Source organism: Solanum stenotomum, unplaced genomic scaffold, assembly GCF_019186545.1.
Source record: "Solanum stenotomum isolate F172 unplaced genomic scaffold, ASM1918654v1 scaffold16870, whole genome shotgun sequence".
Taxonomy (NCBI): domain Eukaryota; kingdom Viridiplantae; phylum Streptophyta; class Magnoliopsida; order Solanales; family Solanaceae; genus Solanum; species Solanum stenotomum.
Window position 1 is genome coordinate 26,801 of NW_026024273.1, and position 13,512 is coordinate 40,312.

At 38.6% G+C, this 13,512-nt stretch overlaps 1 protein-coding gene across 1 annotated transcript; it reads left to right on the forward strand.

The window, feature by feature from the left end:
* The first annotated feature begins 7,607 nt into the window (after window positions 1–7,607).
* LOC125850423 (uncharacterized) lies at window positions 7,608–8,279 on the forward strand. Its single transcript, XM_049530277.1, has one exon. The coding sequence runs from the start codon at window positions 7,608–7,610 to the stop codon at window positions 8,277–8,279; it is 672 nt and encodes a 223-aa protein (XP_049386234.1).
* Window positions 8,280–13,512: the final 5,233 nt, after the last annotated feature.

Here is a 13,512-nt window from a genome sequence, read left to right on the forward strand (position 1 = left end):
CGGGGTCTCGTGGGTAGGTCTGGGCCAATTTTATGCATCAGTGCTTATTATTTAGACATACAATAGGATCAACAACAACACTAAGCAAGTCTAATCATGCATTTCAACACCACACATGTTAGTTCGTCATTCTTGGGGGTCCAATAATTCAGTTAAGCACGCCATTCATACAAGTTATGGAACCCTAAGTTGGAACTTACATTTAGACTCGTAGTTCTACTGGTTTTAAGTTAGAATTACCTACAATCACTGACCATCGTCCCAAGGGAGTCTAAAATTTATATTTAACATGCATTTAGGGATGATTAGCTACCCAAGGTCAAGACCCACTCCCGACTTACCCTATTCAAGCTATGAATCATAATTCAAAGTAAGGGGACAGTCAGTTACCTTACAAGAAATGAGGAGTGGTGTGATTGTGTGCTGAGACTTAGACTCTGACTGATTTTGGCCTAACATTGTACCGTACCCGGACACCGGACTCTCTTGATGATGGGGATTTTTGGGAAAGATGGGAAGGTTGTGAGTATGTGTATGTTGGAGGTGAATTTCTTTGGGAGATCTGATGGAGGGTGGTGTGAGGGAGTAAATTTGTAGATTTTGGGGTGTGGGGGTTCGGATGAGGGTTTTGCAAAGAGTGGAAAATGTTTTAGACTTTGGGGTTTTAAATAGAGGAAGTCCGGGTCCGGCAGATTAAGGTTTCGACCCACGAGACCCCGCTTACGGCCCGCAGGTTGATCTACGGTCCGTAGGTCGAGATCGTAGATCACCTCAACACTTAGAAAATTTAGGGGCTTACCTGGGGTCTACAGATGCCATTCACGGTCGGTGGGGTGAACGACAGACCATCGATGTGGTCTGTAAACCGCTGCACCAGATTATTTTTTTCTGTAGATTCTGTTTCTCGCCCCTACACATGTAGCAACCATTAGTCCTTTATTTTTACATTTTCTGGACACTTTTTAGACACGAACCCTATGTTATGTGTAGCCAATACTAAAACAACTGTATAAATAAGTACATCGGAGCAACTACTAAACGACCTATTATTGGCTAGATTTTACATCTTGGGTTGCCTCCCAAGCAGCGCTTAATTTAACGTCGCGGCACGACGCAGGCCTTTTGATTACTCAGACTTCATCAAAATGATAGGCCTCAACAACTTCTTGCACACTTTCTGCGTTTTCTAGATAGATCTTGATCCTTTGCCCGTTAACCATGAACCTTGTTCCTTCACTGTTCTCAAGCTCAACTGCTCCATGGGGGAGCACTTTTGTGAGCAAAAATGACCCAGTCCATTTGGATTTGAGTTTGCTCGGAAATAAGCGCAACCTAGAGTTGAATAGAAGCACAAGATCACCCACAACAAATTCTCGTTTTTCAATTCTTTGATCATGATACCTCTTCATCTTCTCCTTGTACAAAGCTGAACTTTCATAAGCTTTTAAGCAAAACTCATCAAGCATATTCAAGTCATTCATTCTTTGATTAGATGTGGCGCCCCAATCCAAATTTAGCTTTTTCATCGCCTACAAAGCCTTATACTATAGCTCTATCGGTAAATAGCAAGACTTCTCATATACAAGTTGGTAAGGAGACATACCTATTGGGGGTCTTGTATGTAGTGCGATAGGCCCATAGAGCATCATCAAGCTTCCTTGACCAATCCGTTCTATTAGCATTCACAATCTTCGCCAAAAATTGTTTTATCTCTCTGTTTGATACTTCAACTTGCCCGCTAGTTTGTGGATGGTAAGGAGTGGCTACATTGTGGCAGACACCATACTTCTCAGTAGCTCCTTGAACAACTTATTACAAAAGTGGGAACCTCCATCACTGATGATCACCCTCGGGGTACCAAATCTGGAGAAGATATTCTTTTTCAAGAATACAGTGACACTCTTACCTTCATTGTTGGGGAGCACAACTGTTTTCACCCACTTCGATACATAATCAACCGCAACAAGAATATACTTCATCCCAAGTGAACTCACAAATGGACCCATAAAATCAACGTCCCATACATCAAACAACTCTATCACCAATATAGGATTCATAGAAAGCTCTTGCCTCTTTGAAATCCTTCCTTCTCTTTGGAAACGATCACAAGACTTAGCGAAATCATGAGCATCTTGGTGGATGGTAGGCCAGTAGTACCCACACTGCAAAATCTTATGCGCAGTCCGAATACCACTATGATGCCCACTAACAGGCAATGAATGGCATGCTTTAAGTACACTCAACATCTTAACCTTGGGCACACAGAGACGGATAATCCCATCAGCACAACTACTATACAAGTAATGCTCATCCCAAAAAAATTTCTTCACATCATGCATAAACTTTTTCCTTTGGTAAAAAAACAAGTCCGGGGGCACCAAATTGCTTGCCAAATAATTAGCAAAGTCTGCAAACCAAGGAATCAGATCATGAGAAGTAGCCAATACCTATTCATCTAGAAAAGTATCATTAATTTCAGCCCAATCACCAAGTTTTAGCATAACCTCTTCCTCTAATCTAGACAAGTGATCAGCAACTTGATTTTCGGTACCCTTTCTATCTTTTACCACAAAATCAAACTTTTGCAACAACAATACCCATCTAATCAACCTCAGTTTTGCATCCTTCTTTGCCATCAAATACCTCAATGCAGAATGGACAGTATGCACTATAGCCTTAGTACCAAGCAGGTAGGATCGAAAATTTTCAAATGTGAAAACCACCGCAAGAAGCTCTTGTTCAGTCACAGTATAATTCTTCTGGGCCACATTTAGAGCTTTGCTAGCATAGTAAATAGGATGGAGAATTTTATCTCGCCCTTGTCCCAATACCACACCAAGCGCTACTCTACTCGCATCACACATTACCTCAAATGGTTGTCTCCAATACGGTGAAATAATGATAGGTGCAGTGACTAACTTCTCCTTCAACTCTCCAAATGCTCTGAGACAAGCATCATCAAAATGGAACTTACACTCCTTCTCGAGCAGTTTGCACAAAGGATGTGCAATTTTTGAGAAATCTTTGATGAACCTCCTATAAAAACATGCATGCCCAAGAAAACTCCTAACACCTTTTATAGAGATAGGTGGAGGGAGTTTTTATATTACCTCAACTTTCATTTTATCAACCTCAATGCCCTTCTCGAAAATTCGATGACCTAGAACTATCCCTTATTTCACCATAAAGTGGCACTTCTCCCAATTCAGAACCAGATTGCATTTTTCACACCTTTTAAGTACCTCAGCCAAATGATTCAGACATCGATCAAAAGAGTTAGCTACCGCAGAGAAATCACCCATAAATACCTTAATAGTGTCCTCCACCATATCAGATAATATCGACATCATACAACACTGGAAGGTCGTTGGAGCAATGTACAATCCAAAGGGCATCCGTTGGAAGGCGAAAGTCCCATAAGGGCAAGTGAAGGTGGTCTTCTCTTGGTCCTTCGGAGCTATAGAAATCTGATTGTAGCCCGAATAACCATCAAGAAAATAATACCAACCCTTACCAGCAAGTCTATCCAACATCTGATCCATGAATGGCATAGGGAAATGGTCATTTTCTGTCCAAGCATTTTAGCTTCCGGTAGTCTATGCAGACTCTCCATCCAGTCACGGGCCACATCGGAACAAACTCGTTTCTCCCATTAGGAACCACAGTTATCCCACCTTTCTTGGGCACACATTGAACAGGACATACCCAACTACTATCTACAATGGGATATATAACTCCAACGTCCAACCACTTGATGATCTCCTTTTTAACTACCTCTTGCATAGGAAGATTTACTCTTTTTTGGTGCTCAATACTAGGTTTGTGATCTGGTATGAGTTGAATTTTGTGGGAACAAATACCTGGAGGAATCCCAATAATATCCGCAATAGTCCACCCAATAGCTCGCTTGAACCTCTTTTACACAGTAACCAATCACCCTACTTGTCTCACATTTAAATTTGCCGCAATGATGATCGGCAAAGTATTATCTCTACCCAAGAATACATACCTCAGATACGGTGGTAGAGCCTTAAGCTCCAATTTTGGTGCCTCCACAAGAGATGGTCTCGCGGATAGAGACTCACGATTCTTCATGTCTAACTCATACTTCTTTGGTTTTGGCCGATATTCGTACCTATCGAGTGCAACTACCAACTCATTGTACTCTTCAATACCATCACTATCAAAATTCATCATGACTGCTGCTAGTGCCTCAACACCCAGTCGCTCTTTAATTTGCACTTTTGTTCCACTCTCAACTCTGTAAGTTATAGCAGATACCGTTTAGAGCTCACCACTCTGCTTCATGGACCTACAAATATTGAAAGTTGTTTCTTCATTGTTCAATCTGAACTTCATCTGCACCTTCTCCATATCAACCAACGCACGACCTGTGGCAAGGAATGGTCTCCCAAGGATGATGGGAACCTCAAAATCAACCTCACAGTCAAGAATCACAAAATTCGCCGAAAAGATGAACGACTCCACTTTCACTAACACATCATGGAGTACACCAATAGGCCTTTTTACGGTTCGATCGGCCATAAGTAACTGCATCATAGTAGGCTTTGCATCCCCTAGACCCAATTTCTTATAAATAAACAATGGCATGAGGTTGATGCTAGCACCAAGATCACACAATGCCTTAGCAAAATGTAACAACCCTATAATACATGGAATCGTGAAAGCACCAATAGGAAGCTCAGTGAACCATACAGTAGCATCACCTATCAGTGATAGAAGGAACACTCGCAATCCGATGACATCCATATCTAAGTCTGGTCGACCTACACAGCTCTTGCAAACCACTATTAGCTTGGCTATGTAAGCATGTGGGTCCTCCGATGTCAACCCCAAAAACAAGCCTCTTGCTGTAAGCATCTGCATCAATCTACTGGTCACTACAAATGTGTGCCCTGGAGGCAAAGGGGGTAGGACAAGAGGTCCATCACAGTCGACAATATTGGCGTTGCCCCTATATTTTTCATCCAGTTGTGGGTCTGGTGGACCATGCACCCTCACTGCATCTCTTAGTTGATTTTCAGCTAGAACCTAGTTGTCTCCACCAATTACCCTCGGAGGTTACAACTCAACTCCATCACATAGATTGCCTCTGATAGGATTAACTTGAACTCCTTGATTGTTCATTCTTCGCAAAGTTCGGTTCAACTCTGGATCGTAAGGAGTAAGTGGTTCACCCTAGCTCCATGTACTTGGCATACACTAGAGTCAGAACGTGAGAGAGACAAAAAAAAAAGAAAAAGTAAAATTAGGAAATATTTGACTAAAGTTCAATAATGTAGTTAAAATAAATCTAAAAGTCAAATTCCCCAGCAGCGGCGCCAAAATTTGATACACTCAAATTACACCTCCCTAAAGAAGCATAAGTGATCGTTATCAAGTAAAGAACCAACTTGTAGGTTGGGGACGATCCCACGAGGAAAATAGTCTAGACTTCACTTTAAATAACAATTCTATTCATTTAGTCAAATTACTTCGAGAAACAAGTAATTAAATGGGGGATTTGTGAAACAAATTGTAAGAATTCAGTAAGTAATCAGTAAACAAAAGTCAATTTTGGTTGTTATCAAGATGAGAGAATTAACTAAGGTATACGTGTTCCCCACAAGCTCATAACGCAGTAATCCTAGTAATAGCAACCCTTTCTTAGTGTACTACATGCAAAGTGATAAGATAGGTATCTCTAAATCCTTGGTCCGGCATCTAGAGAATTTCACCCCGCACCTTGGTCCGGCTACGTGTGTATAATTTACTAACCCTTACATTTACCTCATCTTAGACTTCACATCGATGTTTGGCTTAGTTATTACTTCGCATCAATCAACACTAGACTATTAGATAGTATCACACTAAATCTATGTTAATAATTTTTTTCTTGTTGATTACCTCTTTGGTCCGGCAAGTAGCAACAAGGCGAGTTCTAACGTTGCGCACCGTTAAAAAGACTTTTAAACGAAAGAATTATCAATGCATGCAAAACATTATTCAAGAATTGCTTATTTACTATTAATACTTTGTTAATTGCTCATGGTTCCCATAACCCTAGTTGTGGAGTTTAGTTACCCATAATCATATGAACATAATTCATTGTTTTAGATGAAAGAATTATGAACTTACGTAAGAAAAATAATAAACCCAGAAATTCAACTTGAATTGCAACACCAAAATCTTCAAAACGAACTTAGGAAATTAAGAATTGCTAAAGTTGCAAGTTAATATCCCAAGTCAAGAACTAGAATAAAAGTAATAAAATCTAACCCCCAAAAATGAGGTTTACATACCCTATTTATAGAAAACAAATCCTAAAATAAAAGGGAAACAAAATAAGGAAATAAAACTCCAGGACGCGTCTCCATTCCATGAGGCTGACCTACGGTCCGTAAGTCGAATGACAGTCCGTAGGTCTCTTCCATGGCTCCATACTTAGCCGATTTGAAATCTTCACAAATCCACATCTCTCAGTCAGCTTCCACGAACCAGCAGCACGGTCTGTTATTGAGACGACGGACCGTCAATCACCTTCGTCGCTCTATACTTAGATTATTTCAACTCAGGTACTGGAACCACTCATCTGATCACTTCTACGGAGCTGCAGGACGGACCGTAAGTCATTCGACGGTCCGTCAGTCCCCACCGTGGTTCCACACTTGGGCAGATCTCCATGAGCTTTAATCTTGCCATGTCTGGTCGTCCCACAACCTTTATCTACGGGGCGTCACTCATCCTACGGTCTGTAGGTGACTCTTTTCAGCACTTGTCTCAGCTACATCTTCATATTTTCACACCTGAGTTTATTTCCTGAAATTATAACAAAAAACACATAAAACTAACACAAAAATGCCTCAGACATTCACAAATCCTAAGTGAAATGTATCAATAGTACCATAAACTCACGGTACATTAGTTAACATTCAGTGAGATGACCCTAGAATAGTAATTTGATATTTTTAATAGATACAAATGTGTTTTATGATCTATTGTACAGTTGATTATTCTTTCTTTTTCTTGATTGTCAACTTAATAATTGTGTAAATCATATTATTAGTTAAGTGTAATGAAGTATTAATTGAGATGGCTTGATGTGCTAGCCAAATTGGTTTGAGCCGATAATGGCGTGCAACTTAAGGAACCCAGTTCCTTATTATTCTAGGTTTATTTCAACAAATCTTGTGATAAAAGAAAGTCATTTACATTAATATCCATTTCTACAAGAATAGACTGAATTAGAAAGATACGAAATTTTGAACCGCTAAGGAAAGGTGGGGTCGGATATATTAACGTATCATAAGTTTCAGCTTGATTTTGACCAAGTCATAGGATAATATTTTATTTATCTCATTTATTGTTTTATTATACATTGACTAAGTCTCCTGATGTGGAGCATATCTAGGAGTAGTTGCCTACAGTAGGCCAAGTGGCCTACGGTTTAGCTTAAGTTAGTTGTAGTTTATGTATTTAAGATAGCTGGCAGATTTCAATAAGATCATCATTTGACCTCCTTCTAATCTCAATATTTATATGGTATCCGATCCTCCATAAGCTCCACCGAGTTAGATCCATTATGTTGCCTTTAAGCTTTCTTATATATGGCTCCAATTACTGATGCTACTACTGCCAGCAGCTCTGCAGTTTCTGCCACCACTCATGTGGTACAATTTAGCCCAGTTGCTCAGTTACCTATTAAACTACATGGTAACCTCAATTTCTCCATTTGGAAAGCGCAACTTGTAATGCTACTAAATGGACATCAACTCATGGGACATTTTAATGGAACCACAACTACTCCATCACCTATTATTACCCAAAACGATCTCATTGTAGCAAATTCCAAGTATCAGATTTGGTTCTCTCAAGATCAATTAATCCAACAAGCAATGATGTCATCCGTCGATCCTACAATTGCTCCGACTGTTGCAGCATCACCATCTGCTAACAAAGCATGGGAACTCCTTCACACAGCGTACGCCAACGAAAGCCATACTCACATATTTAGCCTGCGAGATCACTTGCAAAATATCAAGAAGGCTTCCAAAACCATTGCAGAATACTTACAGGAAGTTCGTTCTCTTTCTGATGCTCTCAAAGTTGTTGGTTCACCCGTCAATGACGATGAACTTATTGTCAAAATTCTAAGTGGCCTTGAACCTAAGTATCATGAAATCTCTGCTGCAATATGCGCACGAGACTCTTCTTTAAGCTTTGAAGAATTACTTCACAAGCTCACAGATCATGAGTTGTTCCTAAAACATCAAGATTAAGAAAAACCATCCTCTATGATCATAGATGTGGTTGCCCAAAAGTCCCACACGCCTCCACAATTCAACGGGAACAAGACTCACTTTAACAATCAGTCATGGAAAGCATCGCAGTCTCGCGAATGGAATTCCAACAATCAGCAAAACAGGAGACCATCCAAGCAATCTGTCAAATGCCAATTGTGCCAAAAGTTTGGTCACACGGCTGATGTTTGTAACTCTAAGTCACACAATCATTTTGAAGCTAAGGCTCACTTTGCATCTGGACAGCAATCATCTGGAAACTCTTGGGTTCTCGACTCTGGAGCAACTCACCATGTGACTTCTGAACCTCACAACCTTCAAGAGTATACTGGAACTGAAGAAATCTCTATGGGTGGCGGTAAACTATTCCTATTACTCATACTGGTTCAACTATAATTCAAGCATCCCAAACTGCTTTTAAGCTTCATGACACACTGTGTGCTCCATCCATAAAAAAAGAATCTTATTTATGTTGCTATTTGCCGAGATAACCTCACATCTATTGAATTCTTTCCTTTTACTTTTGTTGTGAAGGACTTGCATACTCTGAAGCCGTTGGTACAAGGCCGAAATAAAAATGGGTTGTATGAGTGGCCTCATCTGCAATCCAAGACACCATCTGTTCACCTTGCTTTCACACAAGCCCCATTTCAACTCTGGCACTGTCGATTGGGTCATCCTTATTTTAGGATTTTACATTTTATTCTGCAGAAGTTTTCTTTACCCGTTGTTGCTAGAAAAGAAAAGTCTAAACTTTGTAATGCTTGTTCTTCTAATAAATCGCATCGTTTGCCATTTCAACGACTCACTTTATCTAGTCATACTCCTCTACAGATTATCTTTAGTGATTTATGGGGACTATCCCCTGTTTTGTCACTTGACAAGAAATTATATTACAGTATTTGTGTTGACCAATACACCAAGTATACTTGGTTGTATACTGTTAAACATAAAAATGAGGTTGCGTCAATATTTCCAAAGTGTCATCCTTTAGTAGAAAATTTCTTCACTTTATACAGATGGCAGTGGCGAGTTCATAAGTCATAAGCCCTATCTTCAGAAACATGGCATTGAACACTTAATTTCACCTCCCTACACACCACAACGTGTTGCCATATCTAAACGCAGACATCGTCACATTCTTGAAACCGCTAAAACCCTTCTTCGTGAAGCATCCTTACCATCTGATCTTTGGTCGTTTGCCTATCAGTATGTTGTCTACCTTATTAGCCGACTTTCCACTCCTATCCTGAATAATAAGTCTCCCTACCAAAAATTATTTGGTCGATCTCCTGACTATACCATCCTCAAAGTTTTTGGTTGTCTTTGTTACCCTGGGCTTAAACCTTATACAAAACATAAACTTGAGCCCCGGTCCACCCCATGTGTGTATTTAGGTACTCTAAAAACTCACCATGCTCATATTTGTCTTGACCCGTTCAATCCAAAAAATTTGTCAATCGTGATGTACAAGTTTTTGAAAATGAATTTCCCTTTTAAAAAATGTTCATTCATTTATGAAAATATACTTCCCAGTTAAGTTGGGAAGTTGTTGCATCTGACAAGGACAATCCAACAACAACTCAAAGTCCCCTTCTCTTTATTCCATCACTTATTCCACTCCCTGTAGAGTCCAACTCTAACACTACCACCTCTTCCCTCAATGATGCTCACTCCAACAACAACGGCCAAGTACCAGTAGCTGCAGAAACATCAGGTAATATGCCAATCTCATCTCCTTCTTTTTCACAACTTCCTCCGCCTCCTTCTTCCCATAAAACTACTCCACGTAAACCATTGCTTACATATCAGCAACGCAAAACCACAACTAGAAACTTGCCCACTCCTCCACCCCTGCCATCCCATCCGAGTTTCAATCCCTCAAACCAAGCAGTTGATCTCTCTCATGCTATACCTGCTGAGCCAATTTCCCCACCGCCTTCAAACCGAATTGTCACGAGGTCCCAGAGTAATATCTTCAAACCAAAAAGAAGACTCTCTTTCCTCGCCCAATTGAATCATATGCCTGCAATTTTCAATAGAGCCGACAAACATGAAGAATGGAGACAAGCGATGAAAGTGAAGTGTGTTGCTTTAACAAGAAATCAGACATGGGAACTCGTACCACGAGACCCATCCAAAATTGTTGTTGACTACAAATGGTTGTATAGGATCAAGAGAAAAGCAGATGCTTCTATATACAGTTTCAAAGCACGTCTAGTTATAAAAGGGTTCACGCAACTCCCCAGCTTAGATTTTCATGAGACATTTAGTCCCGTTTTCAAACCAACAACCATACGCTAAGTGTTATTTATAGTAGTGCAACACAACTGGCCAACCCACCAACTTGATGTCAATAATGCTTTTCAACTAGGAAAATTGGATGAAGAGGTTTTTATGTCTCAACCCCGAGGATTTATTAATTCCCGATTCCTGACTCATGTTTACAAACTAAAGAAGGCTATTTATGGCCTCAAACAAGCCCCACGGGTTTGGTATAATGCTCTGCGGGAATATCTGTTGCAAATTGGCTTTGTCAGGACAAAATCTGACACCTCTTTATTTGTCTGGAAGACTCAGGCTGTAACTATTTATGTGTTTTTCTATATTGACGACATCCTAGTCACTGGAACTCATCCAACAGTGATTAAATTTGTCATCAGTTCCTTGGCAGAACGATTTTCATTGAAGGATCTTGGCTATCTGAACTATTTCTTGGGTGTTGACGTCAAGCAAGTCCCAAATGTTCTCATTCTTTCTCAATCCAAATACATTTTGGACATTCTTTCTGAACTGGATATAGACGATTGTAAAGGTGTTTCTACTCCCATGTGTTCCACTACGAGTAGCTGATGGTTCTCCACCTACTGATGCCACGCGCTACCGGCGTACCCTTGGCAAATTACAATATTTGTCACTCACTCGGCCTGACATTTCTAGGAGTAGTTGCCTATAGTAGTGGCTTACAGTTTAGCTTAAGTTAGTTGTAGTTTATGTATTTAAGATGGCTGGCAGATTTCAATAAGATCATCCTTTGACCTCCTTCTCATCTCAATATTTATAGGATAATGTTCTATAGAACTCAAAGGTATCAAATGTCGGTCACTTAGCTTTCTCCTTCTGATTTGCTATTGCAAATACTTCATTTCCTTTAAAAGATTTAGTTGTTGTATTTAATCTAATAGAAAATCGACTGATATTATGTTTTTAAATTTAAGTTTTTTTTTAAAGATCCAAAAGATTTTATGACTTAGAGTATGTGTTAAATTCAACATTGAATAAATAAGATATAATTCAACTATCCCAATTTAAACATTTAAAAACATTGTGATGAGTGATTCATTTTATTTTATAGGATTAAGTATTCACATTTGGCAAGATATATTAGAAATAGTATACATCATTTACATTTGACGAATTAGCCGAAGATTTTTTTAAAAAAAATTAGCTTTGTTTGTGTTAAACAAGAAACTAGTTTAAGAAATCCATTTTTAAGCTAAATTCAACAATTAAAACGAGAACTTACATGTTTAGGAGCGTGAATAGTGAACTTAACAATGCCCACACGGTACTCTTAAATCAATGCAATGGATTTCACAAGAAAATAGCTCTCAACACTCTCGAACGGAAAATAAATAATGAAGCAAGAACAGTTAATCACTTTAATCGTTACTCCGGTGATCGCAACAATGCTCCAAAACACAGAAACTTACCAAAGTAACATCAAACGTACAATCAGGTGACCAAGTTGTCTGTCCTAACAAGTCATAAATGACTTAGAGTCAAAACAGGAAAGTTTTAAATGCCGAAAATACCACAAAATAGAGAAAATGACCCAAAGGACCATTACAAAATTGCAAACCAAAAGAGAAAAAATCATTCTTTTATATCAATTGGTAAACATGGATAAATCTCCAAATGGTGACATGAATATTAATGATCAAGGTCTTAATTCCGATAAATACCACGGGGTTTTGATTTTCATAAAGGTTTAGACCAGTCAAATATATTTGGATTTTTTCAAGCTGCCTAACACTTCAATAGAAAATGCTTCCAAGATAATTAATCTTTTTACCTTAATAAAGATGATGACTATTCATTGTCTTATATTTTTTCCATGGGAGGAAAGAATGTTGAGAATTGGTTCAAATCTGTTTTTTTTTTCTATGTTTACAACGTAGGATTTTTTAATGTGAGTTGAATAAGTCGAGTTGAAAGAGTCTTTGTTAGGTTGCTATTTTTTCTGATTTAGTTGCAACTTTTTCTAGTATGTTTTCCTACTTTTTAGTCAAGTACAGTCTTGGATAGATTTGATCTTTCTGAATTTGTAAGCCTATAAATGACAATAAAACTACGCACTTCTACAAAGAATTTTTGTCATCTTCGTTGTGCAACCCTAAGTTTTCTAGTTAAAGAATATCTCTTTTTTCCTACAAAGAATGTTTCCATGCTACAACAGGAAGGAGGAACAATTAAATTTACTACTAGTGAAGGGAGAAATCAAGAAAATCCTAAAATCAATTACTTAATCCATGTGCCTTAATTTATGGAGAAACAAGGTGGCATTATTAATAATTCAAGTAGGAGGGAGAACGAAATGACATGATTTTCCAACTACCTATGCCTGGAATTTCAATTTTTGGAAAATTAGAATGGTAGTCATCCATGAAATAAAAGTTTTTCATTGATCATCCATTGGGAATTTTAAAATGTACTTGGAAAGAGCAACAAAACTCTAAATCCAATGATTCACCTATGCCCAAATTTTCATGTTTGGAAAGATATTTCATAAAGCCAACTGATCATCTTAGTTTTTTGATTGAGGATCCTGGCACATTGGAAAGAGCAACAAAACTCTAAAAGTCACTTTCTTGATTGAGGATCCTGGCACATTGGTTTGTAGGTTTTTTTTGCTCTATTCGAAAAACTAGGATGATTAATTGGCTTCAGGAAATCTTTTTTTCGAACATGGAATTTTTGGCATAGGTGGTTCATTGGATTCAACGTTTTTTTCTCTTTCCAAGTATATTTCAAAATTTTCAAACGATGATCAATGGTCTAATTTCTCCAAAACAAGAATTTATAGGTTTGTTGGAGATCAGAATCATGTCATTGGTTTTATGGTTCTCTTGCTCCCTCCTACTTGAAATATTAATAATGTCATCTTGTTTCTCGATAAAATTAGGCATAGGGATCAAGTCATTGATTTTAA

Excerpts from the sequence above, each read along its gene's own strand:
- LOC125850423 (XM_049530277.1), top strand. The coding sequence starts at position 7,608 with ATGGCTCCAATTACTGATGCTACTACTGCCAGCAGCTCTGCAGTTTCT.